General features: G+C 38.4%; 1 protein-coding gene across 1 annotated transcript; it reads left to right on the forward strand.

Moving 5' to 3' along the window:
* The first annotated feature begins 614 nt into the window (after positions 1–614).
* SLITRK4 (SLIT and NTRK like family member 4) lies at positions 615–4,267 on the forward strand. The gene has a single exon (XM_042876870.1). It carries the CDS (start codon positions 630–632, stop codon positions 3,141–3,143), a length of 2,514 nt encoding a protein of 837 aa, XP_042732804.1. The 5' UTR covers positions 615–629; the 3' UTR covers positions 3,144–4,267.
* The last annotated feature ends 23,601 nt before the right edge of the window (positions 4,268–27,868 follow it).

The raw sequence follows: 27,868 nt of genomic DNA on the forward strand, positions 1-27,868 counted from the left end.
GGTATGCTGAGCAACAGAAGCACGATGTGTGCATGCCTATGTATCCCTTGCGTGAATTTCACTATTGTAGTGATGATAGTTTGGATGGGTCGATGCTATAGATACCTACACTAAGTACTGGCATTGCTTTCTGTGCCTGCATCTTCATCTTTTCTATATTATGCTTTCCCAACTCAGATACTTGGGTGCGCGTAACGTCAGTGTTTGTGTTTAATATCCCTGAAATGCATGGCAATGTATGAGCAGTGCAGGATCGGCGAGAGTATATATGCATAAAATTGGAATCTCCTTTGGTTATTTCACTTTGTTAGTTATGCATGTTTGTCATGTAGGGCAGATAGGAATATTTGACAGACCTTACAGTTATTTGTGTTTATCTACAGCAATTTACATTCTGTATTTGAAATTCTAGCTCTCGTGTGTTTGATTGTTGAAATCTTTCATGTTGTTCTAAATTCAGTGCTTGTAGTTTATCTATAATCCTTGGCAGGTACAGTAGCTCAGTGGAATACCGATGACTTTTTGGAACAATGACAACTGAAAAACATTTTCTCTTTTCTTTCCTTCTTTCTTCTTTAGATACTTTGTCTTTGTTCAGGAGCCTAAGGTTGCTTGCTGATCACAAGAAGATGTTTCTGTGGCTCTTTCTGGTTCTGTCATCTCCAGTTTCTTCTACAACTGCAGATGCTGATATATCTGTGGAAATTTGCAATGTTTGCTCCTGTGTGTCGGTTGAGAATGTACTCTATGTCAACTGTGAGAAGGTTGCAGTCTACAGACCAAATCAGCTTAAGCCACCATGGTCTAATTTTTACCACCTCAACTTTCAAAACAACTTGCTAATTATTCTATATCCAAATACCTTTCTTAACTTTACACACGCAGTATCCCTGCAGTTGGGTAATAATAAGCTGCAGAACATTGAGGGAGGGGCCTTTCTGGGTCTTAGTGCATTGAAACAGTTGCACTTGAACAACAATGAATTAAAGATTCTCCGAGCTGACACTTTCCTGGGCATAGAGAACTTGGAGTATCTCCAAGCTGACTACAATTTAATCAAGTTTATTGAACGGGGAGCCTTCAATAAGCTTCACAAGCTGAAAGTCCTGATCCTTAATGACAATCTGATTTCATTCCTTCCTGATAATATTTTTCGATTTGCTTCTCTTACCCATCTGGACATACGAGGGAATCGAATACAGAAGCTTCCATACATTGGAGTTCTGGAACACATTGGGCGAATTGTCGAATTGCAGCTGGAAGACAACCCCTGGAATTGTACTTGTGATTTGTTGCCTTTGAAAGCATGGCTGGAGAACATGCCCTATAATATCTATATTGGAGAAGCTATCTGTGAAACACCCAGTGACTTGTATGGAAGGCTGCTGAAAGAAACCAATAAGCAAGAGCTGTGCTCTATGGGGACAGGGAGTGATTTTGATGTACGCATTCTCCCTCCCTCTCAGCTGGAGCCTGGTTACAGCACTCCAAATGGTCACACCACTCAAACATCAGTGCACAGATTAGTCACAAAGCCACCGAAGACTACAAATCCTTCGAAGATCTCGGGGATAGTAGCAGGCAAAGCACTGTCTAATCGCAACCTCAGTCAAATTATATCCTATCAGACCAGGGTGCCTCCTTTAAGTCCTTGCCCGGTTCCCTGCGTTTGCAAAACACATCCTTCTGACTTGGGATTAAGTGTAAATTGTCAAGAAAGAAATATAGAGTCAATGGCTGAACTCCTACCAAAACCATTAAATGCCAAGAAATTGCATGTAAATGGCAATTATATTAGGGATGTGGACACTATGGATTTCGTTGAATTTGAGGGGCTGGATTTACTCCATTTAGGCAGCAATCGGATTTCGGCGATCAGAGGAGAAGTTTTCCGCAACCTTACAAATTTACGGAGATTGTATCTCAATGGCAATCAAATAGAGCGCCTGAGCCCAGAAATGTTTGCTGGCCTCCACAACCTGCAATATCTATATTTGGAATACAATGTTATCAAAGAAATCTTAGCAGGCACCTTTGACTTGATGCCAAACTTGCAGTTGCTCTACCTGAACAACAACCTTCTGCGAAGCTTGCCAGCATACATTTTTGCCGGGGCACCACTTGCCAGGCTGAATCTGAGGAACAATCATTTCATGTATTTACCTGTAAGTGGCGTTCTTGATCAGCTGAAATCCCTTACGCAAATTGATTTGGAAGGTAATCCATGGGACTGCACTTGTGATTTAGTTGCTTTGAAACTGTGGCTTGAAAAATTAAACGAAGGTATTGTGGTGAAGGAATTAAAGTGTGAAACGCCTGTACAGTTTGCTAACATTGAACTTAAATCTCTGAAAAATGAGATCCTCTGTCCTAAACTTTTAAACAAGCCATCTGCTCTGTTCACTAGTCCTGTGCCCGCTGTCTCTTTTACAACACCACTGGGACCGGTCAGGAGTCATCCTGGTGGCCCAGTTCCTTTGTCCATCCTAATCTTAAGCATATTAGTTGTGCTTATTTTAACAGTGTTTGTTGCTTTTTGTCTTCTTGTTTTTGTGCTTCGGCGCAACAAGAAACCAACTGTAAAGCATGAAGGGATTGGAAATCAAGAATGCAGTACTATGCAACTGCAGCTAAGAAAGCACGATCACAAGTCAAACAAAAAAGATGGATTAGGCGCAGAGGCCTTCATTCCTCAAACCATTGAGCAGATGAGCAAAAGTCATACCTGTGGCTTAAAGGAGTCTGAAACGGGCTTCACGTTTGCTGATCCACCAGGGCAAAAAGTCATTCTGAGAAATATGAATGACAAGGAGAAGGATTTATTGCATGTGGATTCCAGAAAAAGACTTAGCACAATCGATGAACTGGATGAGTTATTCCCTGGGAGGGATTCCAATGTATTTATTCAAAATTTTCTCGAAAGTAAAAAAGAGTACAACAGCATAGGGGTGAGTGGCTTTGAAATACGTTACCCAGAGAAACAACAAGACAAAAAAAACAAGAAATCTCTAATAGGTGGTAATCATAGTAAAATTGTAGTAGAACAAAGGAAAAGTGAATATTTTGAACTAAAAGCTAAACTTCAAGGTTCACCTGACTACCTACAAGTCCTTGAAGAACAAACAGCTTTGAATAAAATATAGGTCATGCAATCTAATTGCCTACAGAGGACATTTATTTAATGATGAAAGTGCCTTTTGTTGACTTCTAACTTCCAAATACTATATTATATCGGTAGGCATAGAGGCAGGTGTATCCGAGGGTGTCTGATTAACTGTAGCTGCATATGATTTGTCAATTAGAGGAGAATTTCCTTAGTAGATTTTACTACATAAAGCTCATGCCCTGTGGAATCCTGTAGGGATACTGCAAACTCTATTGCCAAAGGGATGCTTTATACACGTTACACTGAATTTAACCTCAAGAGGCATATATGTTTTGTACCTTAAATGCAAAACCATCGTCTCCTTGTGATTTGTTAGAGCAAACACAAGAAACTTGGTACTGGTGTTCATACCTCAGCTGGGTCCTTCATCCTGCACGTGGATTTAAGTTGGTGGAACTGGAGTAATCCTTTTGTGGTGTTGTAATGGCACTGTTTAAAGATTATCTGAAAAGTAACAAGCATGCAAAGAGAGAACATTCGATAGTATGTGTAAATTGGTTACATTTATGGCCTGCATCTTGAAACCACTGGAATTATAATGTTAAATTGTGCAAATATTTGTTTAAAATATACCATGACTTACATACCTGTGAAATAAATTTGACCACTTGAAGCATACATGTCTATACATAACATTAAAAAAAAAAAAAAAAAGGAAAGAAAACAGTTCAACTTCTGCGATATTTGTGGCATCTGAAGAAAATATTTGCTGTTTATGCAGAACCTGTTGTAAGACTCATCTCCAATTAAACCTAGAGTTCCTTCTCAGTTATGTGAAAAACTTGCAACCCTAACAGGTTGTCCGAAATTGTCAAAATGCTTACTGTGTGAGCGTAGCAGAAATTATTTTTGTAACATAATTCATATTTATGAAATACTTTGTATACTAAATAGGAAAATATGTACTCCTTAATATGTATTTAATATGCCTGACTTGTTTTCCTGATCGCAATGCATTAATCATTCGATATAAATAAAAGCAGAACAATATACCAAACTGAAACCGGGGGATGTAATGTATAGAGTAATCCGGAATTAAGTGACCAGGTATCATAATAATAAAATTGTTCTGTACTATTCTTGTGAAATTAGCATATTATCTTATTTCAGATTTGGTACCAATGATGCATTTTGAAATAGATTCATTAGTTTTTTAGTATTGCGTCTCAGGCAATTATTTTGCCACTGGTTGTCTTGCTTTTCAGGGTTTTACAGCTTAATCTGAGTAGTTTTCACTACATGTATTTACAGTAATTCATGATAAAGGTAATATTTCCATTGTATATGCATACATTTTCTGTTCTTACCTGTCTGGCTTCTGTCAGTTGGGAAAAAAAAAAAAAAAGATCAGAAGAGTAAACAATATAGCAAATCACTTTTATTTAAAAACACAGTGTAAAATAAATATAGTGGTCTAAGCTCAGAGTATTGTGTATCTCATATCCAGAGAGTAAAACTTGCTTTTGTGAAAGCTGAATGTGAATAGCTAGGAAGAAAGAGTATTCAGGAGAATGGAAAATCCCCACTTATCTCACTAGTAGATGGTACCTTGAGATAAGAGTTGAGATATATTGCTGAAGCATCGTACAGAAAATCTGCACTGTGAGATTAACAAAAGTTCCTTGACACGAACAGGAATTTTCCCATTCATTTCAAAGAGCTTTGGATTAGGCCCTCTATCTCCTTTGCTTCCAGAACTCTTTTTTTTTTTTTTTTCTTTTTAAATCCTTGTCCACATTTTATAATCAATACATAAATCAATCAAGATTACAAGAATGTAAATACTAATCTTTGTCATGAATGTGAAAGGAGCAAATATTACAGCAAGACCCAACAGTACCACTGTGGAAAAGGCTATGTCAGCTCTTTCTGTTAGAAACTGCTAATTTCAGGGCTTTATGACACTGCTGTAAAATTTTTATTCCGGAATGATACTTGGCAAACAGCCTGCAGTATATTTTTACAAAGATTCCAAAAAAAAATGAGAAAAAAAAAAAAGAAGAAAAATTCCCACATGGCTTCTTTATTCCAGAGAAAGCAAAACAAAAAGGCATTCTACTTTCAGGCATTCGTTTCTGCTCTTGTAACTTAGAAAGAGGGTTATTTTATTATTTTATCCATGGTATGAAGTATTTAAATGACTGCAGATAATAAAATGATAACAGATTAATGAATGGCTGGATTTCTTTCAAAAAGATGCTGCTGTCCATGCACAATAATTTACTTCTTTCAAGCTGTCACAGGGATTTTCAGGAGATACTATGCACATTGCACTTCTGGCATAAAAAGTTCTTGGCCAGTAGCACAATACATGGCCAACACTTGAAGGAGAACATTTGAGCTCATTGCGTTGAGATTCTGTGTATCAAGGAGTTGGTAAAGACGCATTGCCTTGAAAGACCATAATGGCTCCATTGGCAGGCTGAGGATAAAGGATCCTGGGACTGCTCTGCGCAGCGCTGGGCGCCTTGAAGGATGTGTCATTGTTCACAGGGATTTGGCAAAGCATGAGGCTTCTGACATGCTTCAGGGCATTGTCAGAGGTTGTAGAGTCCCGTACTCTTTTGTTGAATCAGATGTCAAAAATATGAAAAGTAGCAAATTCACTAGTACTCTGAAATGATGTAAACCTGATACATTTACAGTGAGCATGGCCCTGAGTTAAAAGAACACTTAACAAATTCCTAGGATAAATAAATTAAATTAATGTTTCCTCTCTCGTTCTTTCTCTCTCTTTTTTTTTCCTACCTATGATCTTGCATTCACTAAGGCAGGAAGAACTGAGCCATTATGCTGTACCATTACATTGGGTCAGATTTTCCTACCCTTTGAGGTCCCAATCTGGTAAAGCCTTTAAACAAATTAAATCATGTATGGAGTTGTTATTCTTGAGCTAATAATGTAGCACCTGCCCAAGAGTGGGGCTTGGTTAGGTGGAATTGTGTTGTTGACTTCTAAGAGAGCAGGTGCAGAAGTGTTGTGTATAATGCGTAGATCCCTGCTGTCTAACTAACTACAAGCTGGTGGTTGCTCTTCATCCTCAAGTTGTCCATTGACCATTATGGGATTATGCAACTGAATGTGGGTTCACCAGCATAAAGATTGCACAATCTGGACCTTCCTGTTGAAATTCTCCCTGGTTGTTTTACATTTGTGGTGCAATACGTAGGTATAATACTGTGAGTAAAGAATGCAGAAGTTGGCAAAACACTATTTCTGTGACACTGTTACTTGGAATGACAACTTTATTGTCAGTTTATTTCCTCCATGTTTTCAAACAGTGTATGCGTCTGTACAGCAGTTTTAGTGTAACATCATTCAAATCTACAGTGAGTCGTTCTGGGAAAGTGGCTCTTTGGATGTGGCTTAACAGATGTTTGTTATATTGGTTTGAGTGGCCATGATTGTAAAATGGCTGTTAAGACCCATAGACATCAACTAAATCTATGGTGGTGTTAACATAACCTGTTGTGTTCATTGTATTATAAAGAAGTTTACATTTTTAAACAAAATCAATAAAGTGTGATCATTTCCTTGAAAAAAAAATTGTGCAATTTTATCAGAAAGCAATTATTATGGTACAAGAGTGTGAGGCCGTTTTGTGAGTTATATTTTGCATTTAGTGTTCACGATTGACAGCGATATAGAAGTCTATATAATAACATCTTTTTAAAAATGATTTTTATTTGAAAAAAGCCATAATGACATTATAAATTATAAAAGGCATGGCCTCTTGAAATAATGTTAAGAAATGTGTCAGAATCAACAGAACCCATTCAGAACTTGATGGTAGTATAATGTCTATTATATCTTTTGCATGATTTGTATATTGATATTGTATGAAATGAACACAGTGAGGGTTTTTTTTGTTGTTGTTGTTTTTGTTTTGCTTTTGTTGTTGGGTATTTTTGTTTGCTTGTTTTGTGGGATTTCTTTACTGGTTGCATCCAAAGAGTTGGGTAGGAAATATCAAAAGAATGTATTTATAATCACTCTATTTTCAAATAAAATAATAAAAAAAGAAACATTGGTTTTATCCTGCTTCAGTCATTATTATCCTAGATTAGTTAATAATACCTTATAAAATCTAGTCCAATGTGAAACAGAAAACTGTAGGCTATGACTTTTGCTTGCTTTCCACAATGTCAAAACATCAGCCAGCATTTACGTAGAATTTTTATGAAATATTAATAAAATTGTTTGGTACCAAAGTGGTGTTTCTGAAACTAGACTTTGTTACATGCCTGTAATATTCTCTTTCAAAACATTTGTATATTGGAGAAAGAGAATCTACCATGTAGTTAACCATACACATTTTCTAACTACTTTGGATAGTTTGTGGTTTTTTTTTTTTCTATTGTCTTAACCAAATCCTGGTTGCTTTTGTAGTATGTATAGAACCTCAGAAAACAGTTGTTTGCTTTAGTAACATGAGCAGTATTTATTTTTTGTTTGGATTCTGAGATCTTCAACACGGAAATGCTGAGAGAGACAATCTCATAATGCCTTGATTCTGCACCCTCCTCATTAACCATTTTGAATAAAAGGAAGAAAATTTATTTATCTTAAATTCTTTACCTATAAGAAAAAAAAAAAAAACAAAAAACAACTATCTGTATACTATTTAAATTGGCTAGGTTATTTTTTTTTTTCCAATAAAATCTGAAAAGCCATCTTCTGGCAGTTTAGCTTCCAAATTTTGATTTTATAGTAAAAATGTTTATCAAAGTCTGGTAAAAAACTTAGTGGGAGGGGAGAATATGTTTCTAATTACGCTTTACTCATCCTTATGTGTTCTGATTGGTGTTGTGTTGAAAACTAATAGTAGGAATGTTAATACTCATGGAAAAGCTCGTCTCAGAAGTGCACTCTGTAAACATATATTAGTATGTAAGCATGACATATATCAGTATGTAAGCATGGAAATAGAAATCGGACTAACTCAGCAATCTTCAGTGGAATCAAATCAGCTTTACTCTGCTGAAGACTAAAGCAGAAATTTACCGTACTATGTGAGGAGCTGATCCTTATGGCAATGGAATAAAAAAAACAAACTATACTGTTTTGTTGGGGTTTTTTTACTTGAAAGAAAATGCAGTCTTACTTTTTAATCATGTGTGATAGAGCTGTTCTTAATTTCAAATAACAGTGGGACAGAATATAGAGTAAGTGCAGTTCCGTGCCCGTTTGATGTCAGAGGAACTCTATTGATTTAAGAGCTGTGGGCATTCTGTTGTTGTAGTATGGATACAAAACTATTAAAATATGCTATTTTAATACAAAGACTTGGAATACAGACTAGATAAAATAAATACACTATCTTAATAATGCAAGTTATCTACTAATACAAGTTATTCCCTAAGGTGGAATGCTCCCTGCTCCTCTCACTCAGTAAATAGAATCTACTTGGAAGTATCTGTACTTTACTTTTCATTTTATTCATGGTCATTGGTAATACTTGATGTAATTCTTTAATTTCCTGAAAACAGGACATTTTGAGCAGACTGTTATTTCTAAAATACCAATAATTAGTCCCAGACTGATGCTCTACTATATTGATTTTTCTTTGTCTTGCTTACAACAATTGTCTTACAACAATTGCAGAATTGTTGTAGTCTTTTCACACTAACTCGTTTCTTAAAACCACAAATAACAACCAGGACCAAAGAAACAGAACCTAAGTGGTGCTTATGCTAAATTTTATGTATGTGTGTGTGTATGTGAGTGTATATATATGCATTTGTGTGCATGCACAAAGATTTAAAGTGTTTCTATGAGTCCTTTTGGGCTTTGTTTAATCAGCAACCAAAATGTAATCTTTGTATCTTTATCTTTAATCGTAATAGCAATTTTGGATATGTGCAATAACAAGTTGTTCTCAGTCTGTTTCCCTTACCTATAAGCATTTCATTTCTTGATCTAATTCAATGTCATTTCATAAAGTCATTAAATCATAAAGGTTGGAAATGACCACTAAGATCATCTAGTCCAATTGTTAGCTCATCAGCACCATGCCCACATTTCCTAGACATGTGTGTCCTGTGACCAGCTGGGCTGTCCTTTCCATTCATGCTCAACTTCACCTTCCCGTCTTCTACAGCAAAATGTTTGTCTGAAGTGTTAAATAACTGTTTCCAACGAGACAGAGAAATAGAACTTGTCAAAATGTTAAAAATAAAATAAAAATCAGTAATAATGAAAAAGCAAACTCTAGGAGTCTTTCCTGGTTGGTTTCTGAGTCACATCAAATGATATGTGATCCAGAACATGCAATCTTCAGAACATCAGGCGATACATGATCCAGAGAGGAATAGGAAATGGCTTAAGCTTCTGGTAGGGAGATTCTGAAGCTGGACAGTCATAGCTTTTCATGGCTGTAAGCTGTGCAGTGTCGAGGAGATGGGATTCAGTCAACTGAATCCTGGCAGTCGTGAGTTAAATCTTGCAGACATCTGTGAGATCTGCAAGCCACCAAAGAAAGGTTTTGGTGTTACCATTCACTGTCCTGCCTTGGATAGGTTACTCAGATTGAAATGGTGAGGCTTTTAAGTTAGCTATGGATATTTTTGTGTGTAAGGCATTGTTTTCTAGGCAGTATACTCCATGCCTGTTTGTTGAATTTATTTATTTATTTATTTATTTTTGAGACTTTCTTCATGAGATATATTGGTGCTTTTATCTGAATATGAGCCACTAAGCAGTAAGTATATCTCAAAGAACAGAGTCACAAAGGGCAGAGTGTTTTGACAGATTCTGAGTTCTTCACTGCAGGAAACTGCAGGAAACAATGTACCTTGCAGCAGATTTCCTTGCTCCCCGGCAGGATTTTGGAGACTCTGTGAGCCCTTCTCAGTGAGACATTCTTCTCATCTGCACACCATAAATAAGATGCCAGATTACCAGTCTGGTGTATGTACTGCTTGTGTTTGTTTGTACCCAAAAATAACGCATGAGGAGAGGAGTGGGAGAAGAATCCATTTCTAATATATATATATTTTTTTTTTCTGAAAAGGGAAATGGAATGAATTTAAATTTGTTTCACCGTTGAACAAAAAAAAAAACAAAAAAAAAACCAACCCCAAACTATTTTAAAGAATGGTCAGCTGGGTAATGTCTGTATTTATATTTTAGTGAAAAGGATGGAAAGCCCATAGTTTGTGTCATATTTTTAGCATGCAGCTTTTCAACTTGTTCCACTGTTGGCTTTGTATATGCCTTAGGAGGCAAGGAACTCATGTGCAGCTCAAGGCACAATTTATCTGCTAAGATGCATCCTAACTGTCTTGCTGCCTTTTGTGTGGTAGAAACTAAACGCAGGGTTCTGAATGCTCCCCTGTTTGCTTCAATGGGTATTAGATCAGGACTGGTCTTAAGCTCCTGGCTTGCAGCCAGAGGTGCGTCTGCAATTTGGTGACATAAACAACAATACTGCAGATGTCACACAAAGAGTGATGCCTTTGGATGGAATTAGTACTGAAATAATTGGAGTTCCTATATTTTCTCTCTTTAATGCTGCTGTGTGGTTGCCCTGCTTTATCCTATGAAGATCCTTAGTTTTGCGATCAGTTCAATGTATCAGTACATTTTCAAATGCAATCAGGAGATGGTGTCTAAATGTTCAGAAAAAAAACCTTTTGCCTTTAATTCCCATGGTTTTCTAAGATGTAAATAAAGAGAAGCTGTATCATGAGTATCCTACAGTTAAGATTTCTTTTTTTTTTTTTTTTAATTCAGAGCAGAAGATTTTTTCCTTAACTAAGTGGTTTTATTTTTTAAGTATATTTTGGACTGCAGCTGTTGGAGCTATGCCATGAACATGATTTTGCGATTTTGTTAAAAATAGTAATGTACACAGTCAGCAACTAGCAGAAATAATGACCAACAGGAACAGTAGTGTGACACATTCTCTGTGTGGCTTTGTCGAGTAATTTATACCCTTCACCACTTCAGCATGCAACAAAAGGATTACATATTTTAAAACGTGTTGGTAAGGATTTCCTTACATTTGTAATATGCTTTCAAAATGAAAGCAACATGCAAATGATGACTATTATCAACATACAATCCATTTCAAAAGGGGACTACCACTGCACTGTATATAGTACTCTATTGTTCAGGTTGAGGAATATAACTGAAAGTGAATAAGCTGGATTTTCCTTTCTGTATACATTTCTCCTTCAGCGGTTGAATAGAGCTGTTTTCTCTATACAGAGCAATACAGCTCTCAGCTATATGCAAGAAAACATAGAAGCTGAAAAAAGATAAGCAAATATATTCCCTCCAAAGAGAGTATTTGCTTTATATAAATAAAATCTTTTTTTTTTTTTTTTTTTAGCCCAATAATATGTGATTGAAACCTGTGGTAGTTCCAGCTTACGCTGGCCAGCTGTGGGGCTGAGGTGTTGAACTGGAGTCAGCTCCTACTTCTTTTATTCACACAGATATTTCCTTTGACATTAGACATGCATGAGGTCAATGTTCCGTAAGTTGCTCAGGGCCACATGGGCTTGAATGAACCAATGTGTATCTGTATCTACTTATGCAGGTATTTATCAGAAGATGTACCCAGGGGCAACAGAAGCATGGAGATGAATTTTGCTGATGTGTCATCTTCGGTACCCCCTGCAGCAGACTTCTGTTGCATGGCCCATCATGTACAAGGCCCGGGCAAGGAACAATAAAGAGAATGTCCAGCCTAATGATCAGAGCTCAGTAAATCCATTGTATTGACATTGCAGGGAAGTAAAGTAAGCAGGACTAGAAGACATGAAGTGTGGGACCAGTCTAGAAAAGCTTTTTTGTTCATATGAGGTGTTCTCTACAGTACAACTAGAGCAGATCCTTTGTCTAATTTCTGTATGTGTATCTTTTTTCCCTCTGTGTCAATAGCATGCAGTAAAACTTGCATTAACGATGCTTAATGACTCTCTAAAGTACCAACCATAATACATGTGCATGTGCAAAATTATCATTTCCATGTGTTGTTGGTAATTATTACTGACAGTGGACTGGGACAACCATTTTTTATCCCAAAGTTGATTGTGGTGGCCAGACCAATTCTCTTGCCTGATAATTGCTTATACTTTTGTTATTCAGAACATGAATGAATAATTCTCAAAATGCTCTGTTTTTCATCAACAAAGAAAGGTTTTCTCCTGTTTTAATCTTATTCCTTTGTGCAGCAGAAATTCCTTTAGTCCATTTCCAATCCATAAAGAACAATGAAAAATCCTCTACTGGAAAGCACCAATTTGTGTAGTGCACTGAAGATGGCACTGTAGTAACAACTTCACACTGTGAATGATAAGGTATACTTATGTTTGCTGCTGAGAATTTGTGATTTTTTATTTATTTAGCTCAGCTAACATAAAGCCAAAGGTCAGATTAATGGAGCATCACCTGACGCTGTTGTAATTAAGGCTGGAGAAGTGTTTCCTTTACTTGGATTTATCTGCAAGGAGATTCTGACCCAGCCCATGCTGGTGGAATAGTTTATAATTCTCTGTGTACAAAGCTTCTTTAATTACAAAGAAACTGGAAATGTAACAAAGAAGATCCTAGCTGTTAGGTTGTCACTTTTACACGTCTGTAAACCTTGGGGGCTGTGTTAAGTCAACAGATCCCTAAAGACATGGCAGACCCCAAGGCAGGGCCTCAAGCTTATTGGTTTCATTATGTAAACCTTCAAAAAATCAGTTTCTTGTAGAGTTTGGAGGGTTTTATTCATGTGAAACAGCATCTTCAAGTTAAATATATAAACAAGCACATACATACAAAGAGTGGTAGCAATAGGTAAGAGTCACAATTTGGTTATTGACGATTTGTAGTAAAAATAAAGAAAATGAAACAGATTTAAGCTGACAGTTCTATAAGTTTACAGTAATCTCTTTATCCATTTCTTTATCCACCTGTATTAAATATTTCAATCAGGCCAGGTGGGAGTTTTGGTTTGTTTTGAAGTGTGTAAGTAATTGGCCCCCTGTGCAGCAATTATTTCCTCACCGCTATGTCCATCATTCGTACCTAAATGATTCTGAAGGGGATCAAAAATGGAAACTTTTTTCTTAGGATTTCAAGCTTTTTTCTTAGGATTTCAAGCTAGTGGGATTGTTCGTGTGAACTACCACCACAGGGCTTCATTTATTTACGTATTCATTCATTTATTCACTTGTTTATTTATTTAGTATTGAGGGATTTATTTATTTATTTATTTATTTTTGCTTATTTAATGTTGAAGAAATGCAGGGTCCAAAAATTTCCATGATAGACAGCAGTTCCTCCAAATGACCTAATAATCTCTATCAGCAAGTTTAAAGTTCAAAGCCTTCAGAATATGGTGATTAGGCGCTGGGCTGCAGGAAGAGAAATGACTCTCTGATTGGTGTTTGACTTTTTTGTCTGTATCAGGAATGATAAAAAGCTAGCCAGATGCTGCATGTTTTCCTAAAGACACAAATGTGCACAAATCTCAGGTGGTCACATCTGGTTAAAAGTCCTGGCTCCTGAGCATCCCTTTCTGTGGCAGTGTGCTTGTTCGTCCTCCCTGCTGGGATTTTTTGTTGTTGCTTTTTCTCCTTTTAGAAGCCCCAGCGTTAGCCCAAGTGTAGTGGGAGGGAGAGAAAGCAGCACTTTGCTTTGCTTGGCACAGGCTCTTCTGATCGATTAACAACTGTTGTTTGCTTCCTCAGACATCCTTAGCTCATGTTCCTCAGTGGGAAGGATAACAGTCACATGGGGCATGGGGAGAAGTGTTATGTGAGGCATTTCTAGTGGAGGCAGAAAGAAATAGGCACAAAAACATGTGGCTGTGAAAGTGATTCTGGCTGTGTTGCATGCTGGCACTAAAGTGGAAACCAATGTGGGGACCATCTTTAGGCCCTGGATGAAAGCTGTGCTGCTAAACCCCGGCTCTGCAGCATCGCCCAAGGAGAGGGCCCAGGAGTTCAGCAGCAAGCAAGAGCTTTTGGGTTAGGGCTTGCAGTCTTTCTTCTCTCACACAATAGGCATTTTGGAAGCCCTTTGTGTGCAGTTCTTCAAAGATTTGGGAGTTAAATAACTAAATATGTTTAGGGCCTTGATCTTGGAATAAATCTGGTAGTAACTCTTTAATTATCTCAGCAGGGTGCTCTTTTCTGCACACAGCATTCCCCAGCTGCTTTCACTCTGAACCTTGCTTATGTTCACCTTCTTTGCCTGCCCAGTTCTTCTGACAAGAAAACTGCAGTTCCCTCTACAGAGAAGGATGGAACACTGGTTTTTGCTCAGGTTTGAATGACAACCAGCAGTTAATCATCTCTGTTTGTGCCAGCATCCTTCTACCACAGCCTCCAGCTACATTAAAACAACGTGGGATGATAGAGTCACAAATGAAGCAAGTAGCTCATGGTAAGCTAAAGGCATATTTGAGAGACACTGAGGGACAAACTGAAGCAATTTGTTTTGAAGGTCCAGAGATGGATTTTTTGTTAGAGGTGACTTTGGGATCATAGGATTGCTTAGGTGCTTGTGAAGCACTTAGTAAGCAAATCAATGAATTATGTGAAACAGGCTGAGCTGATACAAAAATGTGCACTCTAACTTATATACTCAGGTAAACTTTCGGAGATCTCTGTGATGCATTGGGCATTAATAGTTAATGTATCACATATTAAATATTTCATTCTGTATAGTTCTTTAATGGAAAGGTGATGGATTGTGTTGTCTACAAGAATCCATTTATAAAGATCTGGTTTATTTCTCCTTTTGAGAAATATTTATATCCAATTTGCAGGAGGCAAAATGTATTACAAAGAGATTGGTTGTGCAGATGTGTTGTCTTGCTTCAGTTTAGAAGAAAAGTCAGTATCAGCAAGCAGTGTCTGTATAGCAAAAAGGCAGTCATGAAACAGTAGTGAAACTGCCACCTCCACCTTCATCATCTCCATGATCACTTTTGAGTTTGGACCATTGCTTCTACCTCTCATGGCTGATGAAGCAGTGATTACATGAGGACTTGCATTAGCATAGGCTCTAGTGCGAGGAAGATAGAAACTACACAGCATCCTTGTATTTGTGCTGAGCAGTGCAGCCATTTCTCCGCACCTTTGGGACTTAAGGCCTTTGCTACTATAGTGCTTGTGTCATTGGGACTGGAGCCAGTGAAGCAGACCAAGACAGAAGACAGGAGAGATGAAACATTACCAGAAAGTGGTGTTTTGCAATCCTTCTCTTTTGTTTTTTGTGTAGTGATGTCACTTGAAACCCCCCTGACACAATCTCTCCTGTTTTTGTTATCTCATGTGGCCACCACCTCACCTCACTTTGTACCATGCACAAATCCTGGTATAAATTGAAAGCCACTCTCTCTTAGTTTGTTTCTCAAGCCTCTCACTATGTGACAGACCATGAACACCTTCCTTTTCCTCTCCAGTAGTTTATGCTCTGGATCCAACAGAGAGCTTTCTTAGGTCTTTAATAGCAAGCTTAAGGTTAAGCATTTGTTTAAGCACGTTGCTGAACTGCATTTTGCTGAATCTCAGCCAAAAGAAAACAGATGGGCTAATTTACCCTGATGTTCTTCTGTGAGCCTTCAGGAGAGCTGTAAGAGCAGCAGTATTGAAAGGTGTGCTCCAAAGCAAGTGAGAAGCAGTTAAGCAATTCCAGGCCAGGAGGTGGCTTTGAGTTCCCTAGCAGGCTGGAGATTTGGTGATCATACTTGCCCTTATTGCTCCCATTCCAAGGAAGAATACCACCCTCTGTGCAAAGATGTGTCATCCAACCTGTGAAGCTCACTTGTATCTACAAGATCAGAGTCAAGGAACAGCAGTCTTCACTGTTTGTCACCAAGAAATGGCTGTGGCTGGACTGCACTCAGCAAGTAGGACTTTTCTTTATGATGAATCATCCCGTCTCTGCTGGAGCATGTTTGAAATAAATTGTGCTCCTCTTCTAGTAGCACTTCTGAAGATTTCGAAGGAGCACAAACTGTTGATGTATCCTTAAAGCTGTTCCCTTTTACTAAAGAGTAGCTTGTATAATTTGCCATGTCGGGTTTGAAAGATTTTTGAGATTGATGTTAGTCCATTAGAACTCAAGTTTAAAATATTGACCAGTGCCCATCCCTCAAGAAACCATGTGATAAGTTTAAGCCTTTGAAATATGTCGCATACTTGAAGTAAGTATTAAATAGTGGGCTACATAACATATTAGTGGGAAAAAATATTCTTGTTAGCTTAGGAGTAGAGATTTGTGGAGCCACGTTTTTAAAGGAAATAAATAACATTGCTCACAAACAAAATGCTGCTAATGCTCATGTTCATTTTCAAACGCTCTGACTGGAGCGTGAGGTCTCAAAAGGGTGCAATACACTTTTAGGGAAAGACAGAAAGTGAACAAGGAATTACAAGCTTTAGCATAATTCAAGAATAGTCTGAATCAGTGCTACAATGGCAGTATTTATTGTTCCACTGGTTTACGTTTGGTGTTTTTTTGTGGGCATGGTTTGGTTTTTGTAATTGATGACATTCCTGCTCTCCATGGGGAGTCAGCTTGTTACCAAAATGTCTGTTTATAGTTTTAATGCAAAAAAAAAAAAAAGTACACGGAAAAAAGGAAAGGTAGAATTTGATCTTTAAAATGTCTTTCTCATGAATTATTTATACTATTTATACTGCAAGATCAAATGCTGTTTTTTTAAAGAAGTTTGACAGAGGGTTGGATATGAGCAACAAATCTTTGCCAAGAAAGAGAAAACAAAAGCACCTCCAAACCTCAAACAAAAAGTTTTCCTAAGGAATATCAAAGACCTATGTTGGGGGACTGTAAAATGCAGACCCAAATCTATCAGTTTATTTTTACAGCAAGGTGTTGTCAAACTGTTCTCTGATCTAAGACTAAACAGCAATTTGCAGATTGGGGTGGCAGAACACAAATCGCCTTCATTTTTAGAACACCACAGGCTGGAAAGAGCCACTGTATGCTTTAGCTTCTGTAAAAGCAGAGAATTTCAGCTCCCTTCCCTTTGTGAATATTGAAATCCCTTAATCTAATACAGTGAGCAAAGGAGGGTGTATATGAACTTCCAGTCTCACCTATCTTAATTTTGTTGTGACCACCTAGAGGACAGCAGCAGACATCTTTCTAAATATCAGTAGATGTGTACTGGGGATGGGACGCAACAGGGAAAAAAAAACAAACCACACACAACAGAAAACTTTTAATCAGTTTTCTAAGATTAGGCAATGCTGAATTCGGCTTCCTAGGAATATGTGATCTAAAATACATAGTGAAAGGTGCAGATGATGCCCAGAAAAGTGGTTTTGTGCTGAGTTTGTACACCTGAGTGGAAGAGATGGAAAGCTTTGTAATCTGTGTTACTTTCCAGGTTGCCTGGGGCAGGTGTGGTTGATCTTTGCTGTCCATTTGTATCTACAACTTGCAGGAAGCTCACCCTCCATGAAACCCACGGCTCTCTGCTAGGGGGCTGGGAGTGTGCTCAGTCTTGTCTTCCCTCTGAGAGTGAAAGAGATAGGCTTTGGGTTCATACCCATGGTATTTGCTGCCGCAGCAACACTTGCTGACTTGGAAACTAGAAGAGAAGCAGGATGTAATTCAGGAGTTCTTTACATCTATGTAACCATGGGTACCCAGAAGATGCATAACACCACTGTTTACAAAGTTTAGTAAATTGTTTCCAGAAATGGGAAGCACAGATTGCAAGTTTTCCCTGGGACATATGTGCAGGAAAAGTAAAAATAATGATAGTCTTCTACACTTATGAAAGTGTTCTGTGTTCTACTTTAAGCTATTCTGACTACAGTAGACATTGATGGCAGCGGGTTTGTGGCTTTGATGGCTATGGTAGACTTTGATGTCTGAATTTCTTATTTAATGTTGATAGGGGGTAGCATATCACTAACAAAGAGGCTTCTCTTTGCATAGGATATTGCATCAAGCAACTACTGCTCATTTGTTTAAAAAACGTCTCTGAAATGCTTGTTATATTTTAACACTGTTCCCCATATAAGGCAGATTGGGGCATCTCATTTAGTGCTGGTTTGCTAAGAGCCTTTTTTTTTTCCTCCTCAGACAAAATGCAATGCCGGACCTGCTGCTCAACAGCACTATGGAACTGATTGGTGACATCAGGCTGCTTGAGCTGTAGTGCAATGCTGGAGTTCACTCTTTTGAGGGGCATTGATTGGCAAAGAGAAAAATCAGGAAGTTTAATTTTAAGAAAGTCACATTGCAGCTCTTCAGGGAGTTAGTCAACAAAACCCCCTGGGAGTCTGTCCTCAAGGTCACGGGGGTAAAGCAGACCCAACAGACCTTAAAGGAGGCTTTCCTCAAGGCACAAGATCTCTCCATCTCCAGGTGCAGGAAGTCACAAAAGGAAGACAAGAGACAGGCATTTCTGAACTGGGATCTGCTGGTCAAACTGAAGAGCAAGAATAAAATGCACAGGTAGTGGAAGAAGGAACAGGTAACCTGAGAAGAGTGTAGGAATACTGCTAGACTGCATAGGGATGGGATTAGGAAGCCAAGATCCAACTGGAACTGGATTGGCAAAGGGCACAAAGAAAGATAAGAAAGGTTTCTATCTATACATCAACTGGAAAAGGAAAGTCCAGGAGGACATACTATCCCCTTCTTACTCCCAAAATGAGCAACACAGGTAACAACAGAAAAAGCTGAGGTATTCCACAACTTTTTTGCCTCAGTCTTCACTAGTGAAGCCCCACACACAGGAACTGAGTGGATTGTTTGAAAGGTGGGAAATGGGGGAACATCACCTCTCCTGTTAGAAGCAAAGGTTTGCAACTGCTTGAGAAACCTAAACATCCATATCTCTATGGGCACTGATGAGGCACATCCCAGATTCCTTAGGGAACTGGCTGATGTAGTTGCCAAGCCACTCTTGATTGCATTTGAAAAGTCATGGTGGTAAGGTGAAGTTCCTGGTGACTGGCAAAAAGGCAACGTCACACCCATTTTTAAGGAGGGTACAAAGGATGACCCCAGGAGGGTCACAGAAATGATCTGAGGGATGAAACACCTCCCCTTTGAGGACAGGCTGAGTGAGCTGGGGCTGTGCAGCCTGGAGAAGGGAAGGCTCTTAGGAGATCCAGAGAGGTGGTGGATGCTTCATACTTGGAGACACTCAGGGTCAGGCTGGACTGAGCTCTGAGCACCTGATGGAGCTGTAGGTGTCCCTGCTCATTGCAGGGGAGTTTGACAAGGTGACCTTTAAAGGTCCAACCTATGATTCGATGAAAATAAATAGTTCTAGTATCAGCAATCACCATCTGTTTCTTTCTGTCCTACTTCATAATACAACATACTGTTGCCTCAGTTTCCACTTTGCAGATTAATGTCTTCTCCATTCACTCACTTATTCACTCCTTTTTTTGTATGTTTTAATCATTCAGTTTGAAGCTAGATTTAGAAAGGATGCCTAGCTAATAATACAAATAACAAGAAGTAAAAACACACAAACAAAAGAACACAACCCTTTCAGGACAAGGTCACCCAAAGCAACACACCCTTCCTGCTGATGCTTTCTCAGAGATTCACAAGTATCATCATGACCTGTTGTTTTTTCAATAGACCTGAATAGGGTAGCAGGAGGCCACAGAGAGGATGAAAAATAGCTCAAGGGGGAAAACAAAACAAAACAAACCCAAAAACCATTAAATATTAAAATGTGTTACTTTACTGTAAAGTTTAAACAATTTTTAAATGTTTGCTGCTAAACTGCTCATTTTTCTCGCTGAAAACAAAGTAATCTGTTTCAGGTTGATATGTATGCCAAAGTCCTGCATGATATGTATTGATGTGTGTGCCCTACATGGAAATTTCTGCATGAAATTGAAAATTCCCCAGATTTTTCCAGAGTTAGGGGAAAAAAAAAAAAACCAACAACAAAAATCAGTCCTGATAAATTCCAGCAAAGTTCTTATGTCATTGAGTTCAGTAAGAACAGTCATCCTACCTTGCGTAGTGCTTCAGGTAAGGTCAAGAGAAACATACAGTAAAAGCCCTAACATTAATAACTTGAGCCATTACATTAATAATACTTAAGGCATATTCCTCATGTTCACAATTTTATGTCATATCCTTTCCTGTGTATTTAAGTCAACACGGAAAAGCATATGAATTAGCAGCCACAGAAGTCAGCTGCGTGGAGACACTGACCAAAGCTAGAATGGCAGTAGCAGGAGGTGACTGCCTGCAGCAGCTGTGGGATGTGGTTCTTGCTCTTGCTCAAGTGCTGTGCATGCTATTTTACAATCTAATGGTGGTCTGAAAAGGAGATGAAAGATGAGGGATTGCTGGGCAGTTGCTCTCAAATGAAAGTATAACATTATCATTAAAATATACTTCAATTTAAAGCAGCAGGAGATAAAAATTCCCCCTTTCCTCCACAACACACCCATAGATGTGCTCAGAGCTCTTGATAAATGAGGAAGATTTCCTTGAGCTTTACTGTCCTCTCAGATAGCCCCTCTGTTTTTAAACAGAGGTTAAACTTAAACACTGTATAATTAGCAGCTCTTGTTGACTTGGAATTACAGCAGGGTCTCAGGCAATTTGGGAACTCCCTGCCAGCTGACTGCAGCCAGTTGGAAGTGGCAATGCAGATGTTCACTCATGCATTCAAACCCATGCACAAAGGTGAAGCTTTTTTTTTTTTCCTCCCCCTTTCTTTTAACAAAATCACTCTACCATACAAACGTGACAAGTTGCAAAGATTTGTGAAGAAAGCATTTACTTCACAGTTGGTTTTTGTTGTCTTGTGCCATATAAACACTGCAGCATTATGCAGCATGTGCCTACTGCTTGCCTAGGAGCAAAGCAGTCTCCCCAAATTAAACAGATTTATGCACTCAGTGGGAAAACTGACCATAAAGAAAAGACATCATTTGATCCATGCTATTACAGTGGTTTGTTCAATGGCTGAGTGAGGAACCGTACCACTGATGCCACTTTCCCACACTGGGTTTGTTTCTCAGTTAGCTCTGCTGCCATGACTAGATGTCAGCTCAGCTCCCAGATAGCATCATTTTTATATTTTGTTCTCACTGATGATTTCAGTTTTTACAGTTACACCCACCAACTTGTAGCACCCTGATGCAAGGCAGTATTTAAGGGGTTTGCACTGTAAGCAGCAGTGGGGAATCAGCAATAAAAATGTTCCTCTGCAGTGCTCACCTGTAGCAGGCAGGCAATGCAGGGTTCAGTAAGAAGCATCATTTCAACATGCCTTTTTCTCCCCCTTTTAAACAAGTGTTACTGCGAGACTACAATATGCCAATTTACAGTACTTTACTATGAATATTATGATAATGACTGTTTATCTTATATCCTCTATATCCTGGATCTGACTTATTTTGTAAGAAGCTTATATGTTATTAATTTAAAGCGCCACAACGAGCACCCATCTGGCTTTCCTGCCAACCTCAGAGCAGAAAGAGGCTTAACAGTCTCATAACCTGGAAGGCTGAGTTGTGTGTGAAGATATTCACATTCCACATGTCGAGATTCCTTTACAGCAAATCTTACTTTTTAAAACCTAATTCTCCAATGCTGGAGGTTAACAACCTAGAATAGTTTGAGAATCATGTAAGCCCCGCGGCCAGTTCTTGTCTGCACAGCTCCTGCATTGAGCTGAAGGAGGGACGTTCACCCATCCGAATGTGGCCGGAAGCATCTGTGATAAGTGTGAAGAAGGAAACCTGTGTGGTCAGATGTACGGGGGAGGGATGGGGTGAAGCCAAAGTTTGGCTCGGAGCTTCCGCATGGGCCCTGTTGCTGTGGAAACGATGGCCTTTGTCTGCAGTGCTACCGCATCTCTATACGTTCCGAAGAGCCATCTCTTCTCTGTGTCATTAGGAGGGGGTCTGAAATGAAGCTGATCAATTCAGCTTCTGTGCTATAGACAGTAACTTAAATTGTGTGCTTAAAAACAAGTAATGAATCACCCTTTTATGCAGTGACATATAGTTCCATCCCAATGCCATGCTGTGCTGCTTGGGGAGAAGAAAAGGAAGGAATAATAAAAATGGAACTGTGCTTTTAAATTCAGTTGCTCACAACCTTTCCCATGTCCTTCTTATCCTCCTGAGCGAGCCAACCATTATATATTCTCCCTCTATTCATCCATTACCTTGTGAATAAGATACTTTTATGTGATTATTTCTTAAATTAAAAAGACTCGAGCTCCAAGAAGTAGATGCTTCCACTTAGAGCACATTTTCTCTGCTATTTGCAGTTTGTTTGTGCGAGTGGCTGTCTGATTGTTGCCCAGGCAACCTGAGCAGGCATGAATTTGATTAGAGATAGGTTTCGCAGATGTGGGCAGTGTTTCAAGCATTGTTTGGTGTTTCTGTGTCCATCCAAGAGAGAACTCTGTTAACTTTTAAGAGTTGTTTCTGCTTGAAGGACAGGGAAGAAAAAGTCAAGGATCTTGGTCATTTTTATGATGATGATTTTTATGATTTATATTTCAGCTTGCTAGTTACTGTTTGTGTTTAGTAAGGGCCGACTTGTTCTTGTACAAAAGTCATATGATTTTTAGAATAGAACAAGGAAAAATGTGGAAAAATTCCAGTACTGACAGCAGGGAGATGCATAAAAGCACAAGCTGTTTTATGATCTCTACTAGAGCAGATTAAATTGTTATTACTCTAGCAGCTAAAAATGTTAAAATGTGGAGACTATTTGGTCATATCGTGATAATAAGAGTAGCAGGAACATATTTTGATATTTAGCTATGCACAGGCTGTCTCGTGAAGAGACAGCATGGTACTTTAACTGACAGCAGTGCTGCTCAGTGTGTTTATTTTTTCCAGTGGATGTGGCAGATGTAAACATCTGCTGGATGCGTAGCTGGAGGACAGCAGTTTGACATTCTGCATGAGGGCTCATGATGAGCAAAGCTTACCTTCTTTTCCCTTTAAAAAGCAGAAGTGAGAGGCAGAGTTCAGAGATGATAAAGAAAAATGATCCCCACTGCACCTGAGCACCTTGGGCTTCAGGATGCCATTCAGTCTAACAAAGACATAAGCCTTCAAGGGAACGTTCGGCTCAGTTTCCAGATACAAAATCCAAGGGAGTTGAGATTTTCTGTTCTGTTTAAACTCTAGAATAAACAGGATTAACTATTTAGCTGCGAGTACTGGCTTGGGTTTGCAATGACCTGCAAGCAGGGCTGGAAGCAAGCCTTCCCCACAGCATGCCGAGTAACCTTCAGAGCTTTATACACTCTCTACAAATGCACATCAGAATTACTTCTTGTGAGCAAATTAGCCCTTCTTTTACGACCCCATTCTCGAAAATGAATGATTTGGCTGCCAGTACACTATAATTGATACCTGGTCTGTGATTTCATAAAACTGGAACCTTCTTCTGGGAACATTTTTATTTGGCTTTTTAAGGAAACATAACTTCTGTGATGACGCTGCCCATCTATATGTGAGTCAGTTATTTGCCTGCATTTGATTTTCTTAGCAAACCACAGCCAGATTTGCAAATATCAACTAATCTGATAGCACAGAAAGATCTAGAAGTTCCTACACATTCTGTTAAAATTGGAAGCTGGGTGAATGGGGAAGAGCCTTTAGTTATAGAAAAAGCACAGAGAACTCTGTTGCTCTCCATTGCATTTAAAGCAGCTGCATATACAAGCAGTCAGCCTTCAGGCAACTCCTGCTAGCACAGCACAAGGCAGAAGTACCATCACAACATAATGCCCAGGGGGTCCAGAAGGAGATGCTCTCAGAGATTCCAGTAATAGTGGGGAGACTGGAAATATGCAGTGCAGAGCCCACTATAGTAGTCTTTAGGAAACAGGAGTTGCAAGAGGTACAAGTCAGAATTTGTCTTTTCTGATGCTCTTGAGATAATTGTTTTTACCACATCTTTGGCTGTGATTTGACCTTTGTAATGCTATAATGTGATGGAAAGTACAGCAATAAGAGTAGGGTAGCACAGTCCTAGGCTGCAGCAAATGAAGACAAGCCCAAACTCAGCAGTCATGGACACAGAAACAAAGGGGGGAAAAAACTTGCTTACCTTTAGAAGGCCTCAGGTACACAGTGATCTTCTGCAAGTTACTCTTGATTTTACTGCCAATCCTTAAATAAGGTCTGGGAAAGGGAAAATCCTGGCTCCACCCCTTCTGGTCACTCAGAGACATTGCATGCAGCTGAGCTCTGTTGGGTTGGCCTTGCCTTCCCACCTGGTGCTCAATCACTGCTTCAAGTTGTGACTTAACATTTCTGCTACGTTCCTGGTTCTCTGTAAGGCAGCTGAAAAAAGCTGTACAGATCCAAACCTCATTAATGGCTGACTACTGCTGTCTTGAATGACTGTTGAACAGGGATCTTGTTTTGAAAAAAAAAAAAAAAAAAGGCAATAAGGAACCGAAGGAATGAAACAGTAGTTAAGGATAATTGAATATCCATAACCAGAAGTCTAGATTTGTATTGTAGTTCAATCTTGGTTGCTGGTCATTTAAAGGTACAGCCAGTGAGTACAAACAATTCTTAAAGATTGAGATGAGATTTTCAGTGAAAGGCTTAGGAGGTATACTGAAATACATCATTAAAAAAAAAATAATGAAAAAAAAAGCTAGTTCTTATTTTGCATGTTGCTGAAAGTAGCAAAGTAACTTATGACTACTTTTTCTAAGAAAATTTACTCTGTTTCTGAACCCCGTCAATAACAAGCTTTGATTTCTGCAGATCTGTTTTTTGTTCATGTTAACTGAGAAAGTGTGAGAATTAATACTGTCCTTCCAGCTGATGGCCAGTAAGTGTTAATCCTCTGTACTTTGTAATCAGATGGTATTGTTTCCACACCTATGCTAGATAAGTCAGAACATTTTTATATGACAGCTCCTAGAAGTGCATACTTGTGGGGTGTGCTCCATGCATTACTGAGGAATTTGCATATTCCTGTTTACAGATTTGTGTTTGCTTTTGTTGGTTTGTATTTGAGTAAAGAACAACCATCTTCCAGCACAAGCATGCTCAAAAGCCTGTTTATGTGATTGCTGAGAAGTGGAACAAATACTGGAATCTCCATCCTGCTCTACCCCACAGAGCTGAGCAGCCCTACTAAGTTCATGTTGTTGTTCTCTACTGGCCTGGCTGTGGGTACTAATTGTGGCTGTTTGACCGATTTTGAACCTATTACAACAGAACCTATTATTTGAAATGAAGGAGAAGGAGAGGCATTGACATAATTCAATACAATTTCATCTTCTATTAAATGAAATGAGAGTGGATTTTGCTTTCTTATTTGAGATCTGACTGCTAAGTCCTTGGCATACAAAGACAATTATTCCAGTTTAAATATCCTTATACTCCCAAAACCAAATAATACCTCCCCTCCTCCCCCCCAGTTTTTATAAATGTGAGGACAGAAATAAATTGATATTTTATTTTTTATTTTTTCTCATCCTCTAGACTGTCAGATGAAGCACCATAGGAGGCTTTAAAAGCCTGTGTATCTAGATGCATTTTATACAGGATAGCTATTAATTTGGCTTCACAGAAATGGACTCGGATAAAGAGTGATAAGTCACATGTTAGTAATGGTTTATGTCCTTTAAGAAAGGAACAAAGAAGCCCTGTCAGGGCTGTAGATCTGGTACGTGCTAATTGTACTGAGCAACAGATCACTGTTATAAATGTAAACATTCATAGACAAAAGCTTGTCAGTCCTTATAAATTGTCAAGCCATATATAGTACCCTGGACGCTTATGTTTAAGATCTTTCAGGAAAGAAATTACATAAATTATTTTTTAATAGTAGTAATAGATACCTGGCTTTTTAAGCACCTTCCTAGAAGAATCTGTTTGACTCACAGGCATATGTAGATGTGGAAACACTAAAAACACTGAAGAATAAAGCAATCGGAGGTTGGAAGCCATGCTTCAGACTTGCTCAACTCTTCAGGCTACAGTATGCTTTCACAGGAAGAAGGTTCACTAGGCTCTTGCATTTAAGTAGCAGCACAAAATACCCAGTGTTTAGTCCTTAGAATGAAGGAGGAGTCACTTTCTCCCTTAGCCACTGATTAAAGCATAGGGATGAGTGGGACTGGCACTACTTACATCTGGTTTTTGTGCTGAGCAGGGATTCTGTGACACCGAATTACCTGTGTGCTCTAGGACTCCCTAATTCCAGATTTGCATACACACGAAACAAACTACTTTGTTACAGTAAAAATAAATGCAAGCTCTGCAGTCCTGTTATCTCCCCTAGTAGATGACATGGCATTTGGATGCCATAGACTCTAGACTGATAACAGTGCTGTACCACCCAAAAGAGCAGTAATGGCTGCCTCAGGCTACGGAAAGGACAATTTCTGACTCACTGGGGAAAAAAAAATTAAGCTGCTATTACTGGAGCAGAGGAAGTCTCTCTGAAAGTAATAACATACGGGCAATCAGCTGCATTGCGCTTCAGTTGTTGGTTTTTTGTTTTGTTTTGTTTTGTTTTGTTTAATAAAAAAAAGAAACCCTACAGCTACAAATATTTGAAGTTGAAAACCTCGTGTTAATGTATTAAACTCAATGCTACAAACATCACACTTCAGATTCTGGGGTAGACTGGAAATGGTAAGCATTTCCAAAAGAAGTTTACAATACATTCTCTGGTGTTGCTGACATAAGCACTCCATTCCACTTCTGAAGTCAGACTTCAGAATCTATCTGCAGTTTCACTGAAGCTTTAACATACCATCTTCCCTGTATGCATTGAATTTGTAATTTGATTGGAAAAACCCACAAAAATCTTAACAATAAAAAGACAAAAAAAAAAAAAAAAAAGCAAAAAACACAAAAAACCAAACAACAAAACCAACAAATTAATCTGATAGAAGTTCAGGCTGTTCATTTTAATAAAATAATTACTTCTCTACAGTGCCCACAGGAAGGAATTTTTCATGGCTTTGAATTAAGAAATCACAAGTACTTCAGTTTGAGAGAGCAGAACTATTCAAGGGACTGACTTTCTCTGGTTCTGCTCCAAAACCAGATCTGTATCAGGCTTTCCATTTTCAGTTTATTCAAAATGGCAAGTATTTTGATATATAGTTTAAATCGCTATGTTTTATTTGTCCAGCCATTTCCTCTTAAAATAAATTCTCCGCTTATTTACTTTGAGGGATATTTATGTGCTTTGCTGAAAGAAGCAGCAACTATGGGAAGTGGCCATAAAGGCATATCAGAAAAAAAAAGTTTATAATTTAGATATAAGTGTATTTGGGTGTATGAGAAGATCAAGATCACATTGTGTTAGTAGAAAGTAAAGGGATTCTTCTAGCAGTGTTCATACTATGTATAGCAGCAAAGGAAATATATATACCTATATATGTTTCTTAGTTTGCTGATGTCAGTGGAGTCACATTCTGTTTCAGAAGCCATGAATATTGCCTAATTTCTTTATTTGTTTGCCTCTTGCTCTTGTAAAACTCCTCAAAACATAATTTAAAAAAAAAGAAATTCTAGATATCTAGATCAACATAAATAAAGTGGAAGAGTTATCCAGGAAGGATAATGAAAATTTGTTTAATTTATGATGCACAGAGAGAGAAGATGAAAGATAGAGTAAAAGTTCATCTGGTCACCATTTGGTGTGATGTAGTTCATCCCTTGATCAATGGATGCTAAACAGTTCTGCAGAATGGAAATCCTGTAGGCAATGGTTCTACAC

Source organism: Lagopus leucura, unplaced genomic scaffold (genome assembly GCF_019238085.1).
Source record: "Lagopus leucura isolate 7727_CA_CO unplaced genomic scaffold, USGS_WTPT01 Super-Scaffold_100016, whole genome shotgun sequence".
Lineage (NCBI taxonomy): Eukaryota > Metazoa > Chordata > Aves > Galliformes > Phasianidae > Lagopus > Lagopus leucura.

Coding starts and splice junctions, on each gene's coding strand:
- SLITRK4 (XM_042876870.1), top strand. CDS start 630: ATGTTTCTGTGGCTCTTTCTGGTTCTGTCATCTCCAGTTTCTTCTACA.